General features: G+C 44.5%; 1 protein-coding gene across 1 annotated transcript; it reads right to left on the bottom strand.

Moving 5' to 3' along the window:
- Positions 1-2,590: 2,590 nt before the first annotated feature.
- RAPSN (receptor associated protein of the synapse) lies at positions 2,591-15,227 on the bottom strand (the record flags this gene model as incomplete). The annotated part of the gene is made up of 8 exons (XM_083605495.1): positions 2,591-3,624; positions 4,811-5,010; positions 5,966-6,019; positions 7,083-7,205; positions 7,473-7,571; positions 8,048-8,206; positions 9,729-10,067; positions 15,012-15,227. The coding sequence occupies 8 exons, from the start codon at positions 15,225-15,227 to the stop codon at positions 3,552-3,554; spliced, it is 1,263 nt and encodes a 420-aa protein (XP_083461621.1). The 3' UTR covers positions 2,591-3,551.

Consider the following 15,227-nt stretch of genomic DNA (forward strand, 5'->3'; position numbering starts at 1 on the left):
AAGCAAGTGCAATAGGCGATTTCCCTACACTGGAGTCATGTGACCACGCGCTCAAATTCGCTGAGTGATGGTCTTTCCGTAGCTCCTTAGTAGAACTTCGAGCGGTTCCGCAGCCATCTTAGTTTGGGGCAGCGGCGGAAGCCTCGCACGACTTAGCATCATAGAGATAAAAACCGACGGAGGAGCACCCTTCCCCTAGTCCTCACTTCGATTTCGGTTTTACACTGCGGGAGGAGGAGGAGGGAAACACCCCTTTCAGAATGCGGGTAAACAAGCACAAATGCGCCCCGTATTATTTTGCGCGTATGTGAACGAGGGAATGGACAGCTCAGCTGGGTTTTCCTTAGCTGTAACAACCAGATGCAAGCTTTTTATTCTTAACAATATGCTGCCTCGTCCCCACCTAAACGTATTGTTGACATAACAAGTTCATTAAACGAGGTTATTATATACCGTTTGCTGGCAGGGCTGGAAAACGGGGGCCAGCAACAGGGAAGGAGAGAGACGGGGCAAGAACGAGTCCGGAGGCCAGCTTAGCTTTCAAGCCTTTTAGGGATATAATATTCAGGCAGTCAATTAACTGTGAACTTTCCCTTTAAAGTGCTCAGTTAATTGACAGCGTCCCATACGCACAACGTCAGGTGGTTCAGACGAAAGGACACCCTTAGCGCTCTTCTCCTTTGCAATCGCCGTTATCTACGTAAAATGTGTTTACTGTGTAATAGAGCAGTTGAGACCGGGATCCGAGTCATGTTTCAACAATAAAGACCGCTGCCAAGTCGTTCTCACTCAGTCCCCCATCAGATGGGTGGAGATCGTGACCCACACTTGGTTAAAATTCTCACGCAGTCTGCAATATGGGGATGCTAAAAGTGGACTTCATTAGAGGGTTGTCATATAAGCCACTGTCTCTCGCAGCATGCCACCATCACATCGGCAAGATGGATTATTAATAATGGGTGACATCATGCTAGGAGATTGTTGCAAGCCACTCTCTCAGCCTCAGCTCTCCTCCCTGCACAACCCATGCTAGGAACATTTACTGTAAGCCAGCACCCTGATAATTTATTGAAAGATAGGGTATAAATCCTAATAAAGCCTGAGCTTGCTTATTTGCAATATAGCAACATTAACATGTCATTGTACAGTTCCCCTCTTCCTTGTACAGGAAACCCTTTCAGAACAGCCTAATTAAAAAAGCACACATTTTTTCACATAAGGCAAGTTTGAAAACATTGCTGAAAGTTGTTTTTGTTTTTACATCTAGTGGGCACAGCTTGGCAAAGCCTGGTACCTTGCTGCTACCTTTGACCTCAATTTAGTATTCAGTATAAATTGAAGGGTTTTTTAAAGCACACCTTTCTCTAGCTTTTACCTATTTAGTTGTGTGGCAAACTGCTTACAAAATGCAAACGTTCTGTCTTAAACCTACCTCTGCTGACATGTTAGGAACAACTTGAATTGATGTGTAATATGAGTACATTATTTCAATTATTCAATACTGTATATAATAATGCAACAAATACATTCACTTAAATAAGCTCCATATCACAGCTTGTGCAGTTAATGCATCACATTCTCACCTGTTTCATTTTCAGCCTTATCAATTTGTGATAGCCAAAAGCAGTCAGATCTATTGAAGACAATGGTCTTGAATTGTGGTTTTTCTGTTGTATTATAACAAACAGCTAGAAAAATAAACTAAAGACCTGAAATGACTTTCTAGTGTGTCTGTCTTCACTAGTTGCTTGATAAGCCTGTTGCTTATTGCTTATAAGCTTGTTGCTTAATAGTCTTTCATTGCATTTACTAGGGGGAAAGAAGGCTCTCAATGCCATTCCTCACATACTATGCAACTGTAAGCATATTTTCTCAAAAGCAAATCCCACTGAGTTCAGTGGGACCTCACAACAAAGGTGCTTAGGATTGCAGTCTTTGTGAAATGTATCTTCTGGAAAGCTATAAAACACAGGTACGGATTTAATCTAGCATGCTACATATAGATCAGGGTCCAAGTCCTCATCAAGATGCAACTCCTCTGCTGCCTTAGGGATGAGGGGCGTAGCCTTTAAAATGTGCTTTTGGTAAGAACTTTTGCTGTTTATAAACTCCTGTAGGACTGTACAGAAGGGATCCCAAAGTCAACTGTAATCTGTAGAAAACTTGCCATCTCCTCCTCCAACCATCTCCCAAGTCAACTTGCCATCAAACCAAAGACAGCTGGCAGTGAAAAAGCAGGATTCTTGTGAAATCTGCTAAGATTCTGCACACACATAGGATAAGAAATCCACAAAAACCCTAACAAACATACTGATTTATTCCCTCATCTGCACTTAGGGTTGCTCACAAGCCTTTTCCAATTCTCCTCAAATAGGTCTTGCATTAAAAATGAGGCCATTCCCTTCTCTCTACATTCTGGTTTTCTTCTTCTTCTTGTCGTTTTGATAGGAACACAAAATGCAACAGTATATTAATAAAAAATGATACTAACTACAGCATGCATTACTGGGTTAAAAACTGCTTTTAATGTTTGTGGGCGGTGGTGATGGGAGAGAGAACTGTGTTAAGGTAATTTGAAAATACTGAGTCGTTGGCTGATACAACTTTATTGATTCCAGTATAAATAGTTTTACCGAATGTATAAATATACTGAAGACAACATAATTGCAGACAGATAACTGCTTCTGCTTGTGTAACATCACAATACTATGGCAAACGAATAAAACAAAAGAAACATCCCCCCAACAAACACCTTCCCCCACCCTGGCCCAAGAGGCTTTCCCTTTGTAGTCCCATGCAGCAATTGGATTTTCTGCAGGAACAGAACAGAGTGGCTCTCAAGCCAAATAAATCCAATACTCTGGGCAGAATCCCAAGCACACTGTGGCAGACACAAACACATTGCTGAAGGACAGGTGGAGACATCACAGAGCTGAACATTCTAAGGCAAAAGAAGCTTGAATTTGATAAGTCAGGTGAGCTCATCAAAGGATCCTATTTTATATTACGGATATCATATTAATTTCCCAAAGTATATACAGGGAACTGCTGCTAGGCATCCAATACATGCCATGAGGAAGTAACTTATAGCGGTACTTGGGAAATGGCTGGTACCTCTCCATAGCTACATCATCCAAGTAGTGTGTTGTCATGATAATTTTGTTTTCCACAAGGAATGAATAAAAACAAGGTGTGTGGTATGAGTGTCAGAACTGGACCTGGTAGAAACTACCAGAAGCAGCAGAACATGAGAATGAGAGGACTGGGATCGTAGGAAGACATGCTAACCAACTCCCTTCAAAGAACAGAGGTGACATATTGGTTGTGATAACTGGTTTTGAGGAAAGAGATGTCAGAGAACTCCAGGTAGACATCCACAACTCAGATGTGTGGAACATCAGGGAGCAGAGAACTAGGTCCACATGTTGCATCCAGTCTGCAGGAGACCCTCTTCCTACCCATTGGTTCCCCATCTCCATACCATGAGCCTAAAATGTTCCAGCTATTTGACACTTATCGAATGAGCTCTCTTAAATCATGGATTCAGTGGATCACACAAATCCTGGTTTAACAGATGAGCGCCGGCAATTGGGGCAACCACGTGTCCCATTGGTCTGAAGGCACCTGCAGTGAAAAAGAAGAACACCTTAAGCTGGAGTGTAGAGGAGGTCCTAACTTAAATAACTAGTCCTTAGGGCGGAATAGGACCTGATAATTACTAATTACCTATACTCATAATTGAATCATTGGAAAGAACCACAAGCACCATCTAGTTCAACCCTCTGAAATGCAGGAATCTTTAGCCCAGCATGGGGCTCAACCCACCACCCTGGGAATAAGAGTCTCACGGTCTACCAACTGAGCTATCTCAGTACAGTATATAAGATACAGGAATAAGGCACATAACGGTACCATTAAAAAAACACTGCCACACAAATCAATATTCAGAGTAGACTTATTGAAATTAAAGGACATAAGCCCAGTGATCTCAATGTATCGACTCAGAGTATAACTTAGTCACTCACTGTTTTCCAAATCTGTTATAGGGATGCTTTCTTTTTCATTGAAGAAAACTAAGCAACTCATTTGCTGCAATTTGTGGGGTTTATCCACTTGCATTAACCATGGCTATGCTACCAACGTGTTCACATTCTCTTTTTTGTTTCTTAATATTTGATCTGCTATTTACTACATGCTAAAGTTAGCCTTGCCAGATTATGGATGCCAAGATTTCTCGTCCATGAGGTCATTTGCTGTTTTCTTTTTGATGCTGGCCTCCAGGACCTCTTTGTTTACAATCAGACTTCCAAACCACTCCTGAACTCCCCTAGTTTCATTCCATGCTTCTGCAAAGCATGGAGTTGCTCCATTCACTCGCTCTACCCACTTGCCTGTTGCATTTCCCACCATGTAAGGCAGGATTTAGTAACTCACAGCGACAGATTACCCCTTCAACTCCTTTTTTTAATGCACAGCATATGCTAAATTTGGACAACATTTTAGAATAGATGACCTTCAATTACTTCCTGATTTTATCATTCTATTTGCTCATTTTGGAGTAGTCAGCAATCATCCTTTCTTCCATTTCCAGTTCTCCACATTTTGCGACTAGTTTGTGGTGCAATATGACCTAGTTCCTACTGGGTCATAAACTTCAATATACCTCCCTACCAACTTCACTATAAAACAAGAGTTGTGTCATTAACAGCAGACCTTCATTAGTTAATAAAGAATTCATTCATTCACCAACATCCCCCAGTCAATTCAGCTCTATCACTTATGATCTGATGCAACCCTTTCTGTTACTTACTTTATATGGAAGACATGGGAGCAGGGCAAAGCTTGGAGCTGGTGGTTCTTGTCTCCAATGGATTCGCCACACATGCCACAGTAAAGCTCCATTTCTTCCACACATTCGTGAAACTTCACTACATGGTTGCGAAGCTCCCGCTGCTGCCCCTTTGTGCGGTAGATGCCTTCACACAGGCAGTGAACCTTCAGCAGCCCAAGCTGTGTGGAGATGGGGAAAGACGGAAAGGTCATCACAGAGGACTAGACTGGCTTTCTGCGGATCCAACCATTTCAATCCTTAATCAGCAATAAAACTTTCTCTTTTACAACTTTCTGACACATTTATCACCTCCTGTGTCTCCCCTTGTGCTCCTCCTTGTCCTCTACCATCTGCCAGGTTAGTTTTCTCTCACCTAGAACTCTTGTTTTTGTAAGGTGAAAATCTTACAACATACATATTAATCAAACTTGATGAAACTCTCCCTCTTTTCAGGTTCAGTGGACAATTTCCCACATTAACCATACTCAGAGGAGACCCAATGAAGTTTATGGACATTTACAATGATTGCCTCTCCTAAACCATCTGTAAAATGAGAGTGGTTTTTTCACCTCAGTGTAGTAGCTACCATGCTAACTCCATTTTCCTGAAAGTTATAAAAAGCTGGGAATAGCTTTTTTCTTCCCTTTCTGTTAAGATGGCCTGCCTCCACCAAGGGCGCAGCTTACATTATCAATTTACACTAAAGTGTTCTCCTGAAGAATCCTGGGAATTGTATTTTGGTGAGGTGTTGCAGTTTCTGTTAGGAATTCCTATCCCTGCTCCCTCAAAAGTACCCTGGTGAAAGGAATTGACTGTTAACCAATTACAAGTCTATAGTTTTCCATCAGTGCCAGGGCTTTCATCAGTCACCACTGCCTTTTAAAAGTGTCGTCTTATGGTGATATTGTGCATTCATTTTCACTTGGGAGCTGCCTTGGAGGCCTGTTAAGCAGAAAGCTGGATTCAACTTTTTGTATCCTTTCTTATTTAGAGTAGACCCATCAAAGTCAATGGTCATTGATTTCAGCGAGTCTCCTCAGAATATGACTTAGATGGACACAACTCAAATATTTTAAATAAATAGAGCAGATTACCTCATAATTGTCACAAGGAATTGGCAATGAGAGGACTTACCTTGTTTCCTAGTCCCTCTGCCACCTCATAAGCCTTCTCGATACTTTCTAGTGCCTGTGGGAAATAAAACAAGATCACTATGCTGCATATTACTGTAGACGAGACAGAAATAAATCCATTTTATGCAGCTTTCATGTTGCATGCCAAAACACACCTCAGGTGAAAAGGCTATGGCTTTAGATTGATTTTTTTAAAAAAAATTATTACAATCTATTGTGTGCATTTCTCCTATATCTACTCATGTTGGATAGCTCACTGAAAACTTCAACTCAACCGTGCAGTGGCAGTGAGAAAGCCTAGTTCCACCCTAGAGATTATTAGGGAAGGAACAGAAACTAAGATGGTCAATTTGGTAAGGCCTTTTGTGGAAATCTATGGTGCAGCTACATGGTCCTGCTTGCCACATCTGATTATCGCTGTTGGCATCTATCTGTCTCGAGGGACAATGGAGTGCGTCTCTAGGGGCAAACTCAAACCGCTGGAGAATCACAGCGCCCATGGTGGCTGCAGAAACTGGTAACTTGTAACTGCTGCCTCCCACGTTGGAGAGCTGCAGATTTCCCATCTACCTCTGCCATGAAGGAATCCTTAGTCATACTCTCTGTGAATGGTCCGTGAACATATCTGAGCAGGAAGGCACTGTCTCTGTCTCTTCATGCTCACTAACCCTGAAAGAAAACCACCGTACTGTATCTATTACGGGAACAGATAATCTTAATGTTTCACGGTTATCTCCAGATTGCCCTTATTATGTACTTTTGAATTTCCCGAGCCACAACCAAGGATCTTGGGTTGGAACTGGATGTTACAGTTTTCTGTAAAATGAGCATAGAACTGAAGAAATAAAGTGCCATGGTGATAAGCATCAATCCCCCCCCCTGCTCCCCGTTTGCTACATTGGTGTCTTAGGCTACTTCTTAGCTCATGTAATAAAATTCAGGCCACAGGAACAGGCTAGCCTTGGATTGGTACAGGCTAGCCTTACCAGTACTAAGAATATTTAAGGTGGTAACTGCGAGGGCCAAGTTGTTGGGATTTAGGGGAAGAGGGAAGGGGAAGAGATCGAAGGGGAATCAAGTGTCATCTATTCAGCTTTTCAGTTTAGCTTATCACTGACCTTGTCCAGTTCCTTCTGAATCACCCAGCACTTGGCCACGCCCACCAGCACCTGGATCTGTCCCAGACGGTTTCCAATCTCGGTCATGATGCTCATTGAGGAATCGTAACGGGGGAATGCTGTCTGCGGTATAAGAGAGGTCAATCACTCTCCAAGCCTTATAACTTAATCTCCAGACTGCTGTTGCCTGTTTCATAGGACGGAATGGGTGTTTCATACCTGCAGGAGTATGCAGAGCTTGTCTGAGGCCCAGGACAGGAGTCTTGTTAGAATAAAGTCATAAACTCAAACAAAAAAAGCAGTGGGTCTCTGGCAAGGCACCCCAGCTGGCTTAGTTCTGGGCAAGTGTACCTGGCTGCCCCCCACCCCACTCCGCATGGGCCTGCATACCTGTATATCTGCACGGCTGCGGTGGATATCAGCAAAGCAAAGCAGGCATTGTGCCTGCAAAGGACGATCTCCATGCTGAAGGGCAATCTTCATTGACTCCTAGCAAGAAAATGTCACAGAATCAGAATTTAAACCTTTTCAACCACACCATAGATCCAGTTTGCTCTAAGAATTTTGCATCTACTTGGGGGTGAGGGTGTTCATATATTGTATATTGGTCTTGTGCCCCACTTGCACTGGAGAGCGCTCACCCATGTTATCTGCTGGCAATAAGAGAAAGCAGAAGTATACTTGTATGAGCTACAGGGCATATATTGCAATAGATGCCTTTATCTATGTGGGAATATACTTTGTACTATGTCAGACCTTCTATTTGTCTATCTAGCTCAATACTGTCCACTCTGATTGGCAGAATCTCTCTAGGGTCTATTTGACCTTTTAACTTGAGATGCCAGGGAGTGAACTTGGGATCCTTTGCTCACAAAGCAGGTCTGTTGCCACAGAATTACAGTCCATCCCTTGCTGACCTGCAGAGACCTCTCGTTCTCTTTTTTTAGCACCTCGCCACCTTGTACCTCACAGCATTCCATTGCGTCGGCCAAGCGCCCCAACTTCCGATAGGCCACAGCCATGTAGTACTGACTCATCGCTCGGTACTTTAGACTCCAGCCCTTTCCATAATCATTCACCAGCTCCGCAGCCTTGCATGGAAAGAACAGGGCTTTCTCATAGTCCTTAAAAAGATAAGAGACAAGATCAGGGACAGAGGTGGGTGGGAGAGAAGCATGAGACCCTTAAGACCGCTTGTGGAGCAGCAAAGAGCCTGTCAAGGTAATAATGGGAGCACCTATCTCCAGTTCTGCAAGCAGGCTGAAATCTAGTCCCTAATCAGTCAGGCTGTAAGGTGCATGCATTGTATGGTATGTACAGCAGACATGCCTATTTCTGATCAATCTCTTAATTCCAAGGTCTCTCATAAATTAGAAGATAAAACTTAGCAGATTTATAAACTCACCTATTTGCAGTAACTTAGGGAAACCCACCTACTCTGCACATTGCTGTTGGTCTTCAAAGGGACTTGCATCTCATTGTATAGATTTTAGCGAACACCAATTTGGGAAAAGGGTGTGAGTCTTTTACAAATCCCCAAATTTAAAGGGAGAATGCATTAAAAACAAGCGTTGCCAAGGTTACACCCAGGGTCAGGGGGGCTATTGCCCCAGAATAGGAATATGCTTGTTTCCCCCAGAATTGGGAGGATTTTCTTCTCAGAAATGTAAAGCATTAAGGGGGAAACCTGGCAAACCCTCTCCAATGGAAAACACTGGTACTAGCAGTGCTTTTTCCCCCTGGAGGTGTTCAAAGGTACGCAGTACCAGCACCTTTTTTCCTAGAAGAAAAGCACTTATTAAAAGTGTGACACTTACTCTAACAACTTTATGGCGAGTACTTTTCTAGAAGAAAAGTACTAGTACTTTGGGATTCATTCACACAAGTGAGGGAGTAGTTTATTGAGTTATTTGATAAAATATTGTCCATGTTGATGGGCACTGCATTCACTTTCTCAGAAAATTCTATATGTGACAACTAATCAGACACAACCACACCGCATGACCAATAGGTGCTATAACTGCAGTTGAAAATGGTGGCGTAAGTAAGTTATTATAAATGTTACGGTCCCCCTTAAGCACATTTACCTTGTGCACAATCAGCTTTATTTGCTTGGCAAATAAATAAATAAAAGGGGGAAGGAAAGGGGGCAGCTGTCCAGGGGAGAAAGACTTTGGCAATCCCACCCGCCACTGCACCCAAATGTGTTTTGATTTTGGTTTAGACGTGATTGCTGGAATGTAACCCCTGTGTAATTTGCAGGCTTCCTGTACCAATACTGTAATATATGGAGCAGCCTCAAAGTCAAGCCCTTCTTTAAGGACTGCCAACTTGGCACTGCCACCTCTGCTAACTAGGCAATCAGTGCCCTGCTCCTCCTGTTATTGTTGGCAAGGGTTGTCAGGATCTTTTGAGCCTGCATGATGGCTCCCCACACTCATTGTGGGGCAGCCTAAGAGGGGGCAAAGGTATCTGCCTGTCACCAGGATACTTTCCTGACCTCATCCTGCACATTACATGACCAAACCACAGTCTGGACAGGCCCACAGGCATATGTCCGCATGCCTCAAATTCCTTCTGCTCCTGTCATATTGTCCAACCTCTTAACTGCAGTCCCTCTCCTCCTTCTGCCTGAGCAGTACCCACCTTGAGGTGTGTGTAGAAATTCCCTAAGCTGCAGCAGACCCGGCACTCCAGCATCTTGTCGTCATTGTTGTGGGCATAGCGCAGGGCTTTCTCAAAACACTCCAGAGCCTTCTGGAAGATGCTGAGGCCGAGGTAGGCATTGCCCATGCTGAGGCTGACTTGGCCATTGAGCTGCAGGCTCACTGTGGTGCCTTGCATGTTCAGGCAGGTCTTGCAGTAGGAGATGGTTTTTTGGAATTCACAGAGCTTCTCATTGCTCCGAGCCAGATTCAGGTAGCTTTCTGCAAGGTAGTCCGGATCCTCCAGCTCCCGGGCTGTGTCAATCTGCACAACTGCAAACTTCCAGCAGAGAACAGAACATTTAAGGAACATCATCTCTGTTGCTAGAAAAGATAATGCCAATGCATTCAGGTGCTTGATGCACTGAGGAGCTTGGAGTTAAGAAGTATGATACACTGGGCGAATTAAGGCCAGAGGTGGTGGTTAAAGCAGATACAGGAGACCTTCATGACAAAGAAGCCTCAAATGTATAAGTAGGAGCTGCCAATGGGCACAGGAGGAGACAAAAGGTGAGAGAGGGAGGAATTTAAACTTCTTTCATTGGAGGTTTTTAAGCAGAGCTTGGATGGCCATCTGTCATGGATGCTTTCGTTGAGATTCCTGCATTGCATGGGGAACCTTCCAACTCTATGATTCTATCATTTTATGAATCTCAATGGGCATCGTAATTAATCCCCATTCCTTGCAGCTGTACTACTGTAAACTCCAATGATTCCGTTCAGTCTATTGCTGGTTAAGGTCAGTTTTCTTCCTACTCAGTTATCCTTACCAGAGTTTCTGTGTGAGGGAATTTCAAGAAAGATCTCTTTCAGTAAAAATCAAGATTCCTTACCCATATCCTACCCTGTCTTTTTATATTTCAATTCTGGCATTTTCAGAAAGATGGCAGCAGTATGAGAATGGACTGAATTGCTCCCTAAATAATTTGTTTTGGCTTATTTTCAACTACATTAAATATTAAACAGCTTTAACTAAACTAATTTCCTTAAATAAATGGCTGTGCAGGTCCCGCTCTCAAACACTAAACACTGTGATATCCGATCACTCTCATGCCTCCCTGGCTCAGTCTCCCCATTGCACTGCAGTCTGCTGCTTTTTGGCTCGTAAAACTAATCGTTTTCATGGCTACTCTGTCTGCTTTCTGGTTTAACCCTGTTATTTGCGTGGAGGTTAGCAGGAATAAAGGGCCAATTGCCTAAGAAAACTGTTACATGTGGGGAAGCTAAGAGGGCAGAGGGCGCTACCAGCAAATTCAGTGGTGTAACTAAAGCTGATTTAGAGATCTGGTGAAACAAAGGTGCTTCCCCAAAAGGTTGGACTTTTTGCGGCAAGAAAAGTGACTAGAAACACGGGATAACCCCTTGTGACGCGGTAGCATCTAACCTCCCCACAAGCAAAGAAGAAAGAATGCTCATTAAATAGCCAACATGGCCTCATCTCCTTTGCAAAGAAATCAGGTTGAATGCTCAATAAGCAGGTAATCTGGAAGCACGCTGGGCAAAGAAAGGGCTTTCTTGTATAAGAAACAAGTGAGTCAGAAATGGTAGGATATGGCTGCCTTGATTTTTTAAATTAAGCTGGTCAAAACCCAAATGCAATATAATTAAGTAAAACAAACTACTTGACTCTTTCTCTCTCTCTCTGCTGCGTCTCCTTACCACGGGCTGCTTCCCTTCCATGCAGAAAAGTGTGTCCTGGGTAAAGCAGTCCTAACAACCCTTTCCATTAACTTGCTTCCCTTCTGTGTATCATTAAGAAAGGGATTAATTGTAGCCAGGATGCTAATCCCTGGAATTGCACCCTAGACTAGCCCCTCTTCAACTCACATAGCTTTTGTCATCCAGAACTTTTGCCTGTGGTCTCTCCTTTAGTGTTAAACAGGTGCAACTATGTCCTTTCCCAGCTAATTAAAACCAGCTCCCATGCTAGATTTGAGGCAAAGAATTAAGCGCCATCTTGATGAACAGAAGTGCTTGGCAAGGCTTTCCATTTATAAATTGTTTATTCCAGAAGGTTCTCCAAACTTAGGTCCAGGTCTCTTAATTTAGACTCTGAAGTATTCAAGGCAAGGTATCTGTATCATTTCCAGCATCTTGATGAAGCACACGTTAGAGATGAAGTCATCTTAGCTAAATTAAATGTTTCACAGGTTATCGTCCCTGTTTATTATTTTAAGACTTAATATTAGATCTAAGCCAATCCTGTCCATGCATGTGTGTGCATGCAGTGTGTGTGTGTGTGTGTGTGTGTGTGTGTGTACTGAACTCATGCACTCATACAACTAGGCTTCACCTTCCATGCTTTTCTCACCTTCAGAATCTGCTCTAAAGAGTTGGTAGACCCCCTAGAGCAGATTTTAGGGGTATAACGGGGGTGGGGGTGAGGAGATTGGAGGGAAGGGAAGTCTCCTTGCTCATTTCAAGCCTGCTGTCTCATTTGTTTTTCTATGGATTAAACCTGTATTTCCCAAACTTGCGGCTCCATCATTCCTGACCACTAGTCTTGCTAGCTAGGGATGATGAAAGTTGTAGTAGTCCAACAACAGCTGGAGACCCAAATTTGGGAAACCCTGGCTTTAAACCTTTAAAAGCCCCTGTCAATATTTTGGTCAATTTGGAACCTCTCCTGCTCTCCATTTATCTGCAAAGCCTCCATCGCCTTGCTCCTGTCTATCCCTCTGCACTGATCTCCCAACATGTACCGTATTTTCCGCCCCATAGGGCGCACCAGCCCATAGGGCGCACCTAGGTTTTTTTTTTTGGGGGGGGGGGAATAAAGAAAAAAAAATTATTTCCCCCCCAGGCGCAGGGCTGGGGCGGGGGAAGCCCGAGCTTCCCCTGACCCCAGCCCCCAGAACAGGCTGCTATCCGCAAGCCTAGGGAGCTCGGCGGGAAGTCGTGCTGGTCTCCCCAGGCTTGCGGATATCTTCCCAAAGCCTGGGGCGCGTGGCTCAGCGAGGCCCCAGGCTTCGGGATGCAGGCAGCTCCCACCGCCAGCCTCCAAACCAGGTCGGGGAACAGCAGGAAGGCGGCGCTCCACCTCTGCGCTGTCCCAAGCTTGTGGGGCTGGCGGTGGGGAGAAGCACTGCTTTCCCCACCGCCAGCCTCCAAACCAGGTCAGGTTTGGAGGCTGCTATCCACAAGCCTTGGGAGCCCGACGGGAACTCCCGCGGAGCTCCCAAGGCTTGCGGATAGCTTTCTGAAGCCTGGAGAGCGAGAGGGGTCGGTGCGCACCGACCCCTCTCGCTCTCCAGGCTTCAGCGAAAGCCTGCATTCGCCCCATAGGACGCACACACATTTCCCCTTCATTTTTGGAGGGGAAAAAGTGCGTCCTATAGGGCGAAAAATACCGTACCTTCTTGTGACCTTCACTCATCCATTCCTACAACCCTCAGCCATCCAAAGGGTGCCTGCTCCTTGCAATGCCTTCCCCCTTTCCCCCTTGCTGTCCTGAAATGCCCTCCCATAACACTTAAGAACATAAGAAAAGCCCTCCTTTGCAAACTGGAATGCTCCTGGCCACTGTGTATGGGTTTGAGCATCATTAAGCACCTCCTCATCCAATGCATCTGTTCTTACCTAAGAAGCACCTGGCTGTGAGCTCTTCAAGATGGAATGCATCACTCAGAGGCCTGCACAGAGATTAATGCACTTGGCTTTGTGGAAGATGTGACAAGATTAAACACGAAACACCAAACTGAGGAAATGACATTAAACAACTGTTGGGGTGGCTAATTGTTCTTCTGCAGCCCCTCTTTTAAGTTTGTGTACATACCTATTTGGACTGTGAGCTCTATGGGGCAGGGCTGTATCCACCTGCCCATATTTCAGACTTTACTGTTAGGTTCTATAGAATCTCTTGTGTGGCTATTACTTGGTCTTGGGGCTCTGTCAACCCTCAAATAAAACGCTTGCAAATGCTACTAGTTCTTGCTGCACTAGCAAGAAATTAGGTTCCCAAGTATTTTACTGAAGGGACCACTAGTGGAGCTGAGTCTCTGTTGAAGGTACACTGGCCAGCACCCAACCCATGATATACAGATAATCCTCCCACAACTGTCTACACTGTAATTTTCCTACAATTGCCTTAAAATAAGGGTGACTTAACCTTTGGCCCTCCAAATGTTCCTGAACTACACTGTAGTCATAAAAGACGTTAAGTGCAGGGCAAGTGGCTGTGGATTGGCTGAAACTGCCCCACAGGCCAAAGGGGGAGACCTGGGAGCTAGATGTTCCCTGCCACTGAACTACAGCCTCCACACATCAGCTACATTGGCTGGGGCTGATGAGATATGGAGGGCTCACAGATTCACCACCCCTGCCTTCAAAAGAACTAGTGTCATGTAGTGGCCAATAAGAACAGATTCTGGAAGAACTGAATTCCAGTCTCGTCTCATTGGATGGCCTTTTGCAAAGCACTTACAACCCAGTGGTTACTAGCCACGATGGTTGTATAGCTTCCCTCTAGCATCAGAGGCAGCACGTCTCCGAATACCAATTGCTGGGGAACAACAACAGGAGCATCTAGTTGGCCACTGTGGGAAAGCGGATGCTGGACTAGATAGCTCTTTGGTCTGATCTATAAGGGCTCATCTTTTGTTTACCTCTCACCCCCTGGTTAGGTCATCACAAGAAGGTGTGCAGGGTGCTTTGAACATTTAGGGGAAGTTCTGGCAACCCTGATGAAGCACCATTGGGGAGTCACTGCCTTACTGGCATCAGAGCATAAATGCTAGTAAAATGGTAACAAGAAAGGAGTGTCTGGCTATTGTTGCTGATTTATTTAATTTGTATAACCCCCTTCTTCTGAAGATTGCATAATATGACAGATGAGTCACTGAAATCAAAGGATAGCCTCAGGGCATTGCCTCCTGAACAGTTATGCACACTTTCACACGCAAATAATGCTTTGCAAAACTGAACAATCTGCTACAATAACACAACATGCTTTGGCTAGCACAATTACGTTCCTGGGAATTAAACATCAAAGATGGACAATCTAAGAATTTCTGGGGATGGAGAACTGGGAGCAGAGGTGCAGGATGGCAATTTACAAATCTAAGCAATTTACAGGACCTTCCAAGAGCAATTCTACCAAATCCAGGCTCACTGTATTTGCAGGTTGTCTGCTGAACTGCTCCCCAAAGCCTGCTTGCCCACGACAGCTCCCATCCCCGTTTTAGTGAGAGAAAAGAGCAGGCATTCAGCGTGAAATCTGCTTTACCTTTAGCATGTCTTTGTACCTGCCCATCTCTGAGTGAGCGGTGATGAGGCAACCCAGGACTCGAAACCTGCCAGCAGCATCCGTGCTCTTTTCCAAAACCTTCAACCAAACTTGCAGGGCCTTTTCTGTCTGGTTGGACTGGTAAAGTTGGAGTCCTTTTTCTATCTGCTGCTTTGTCTGGTCCTGACCCATCTCCTTTGTGCTCAAGAGCGTCAT

This window comes from Podarcis filfolensis (genome assembly GCF_964270895.1).
Source record: "Podarcis filfolensis genome assembly, chromosome: 1".
In the NCBI taxonomy this organism is placed as follows: Eukaryota; Metazoa; Chordata; class Lepidosauria; order Squamata; family Lacertidae; genus Podarcis; species Podarcis filfolensis.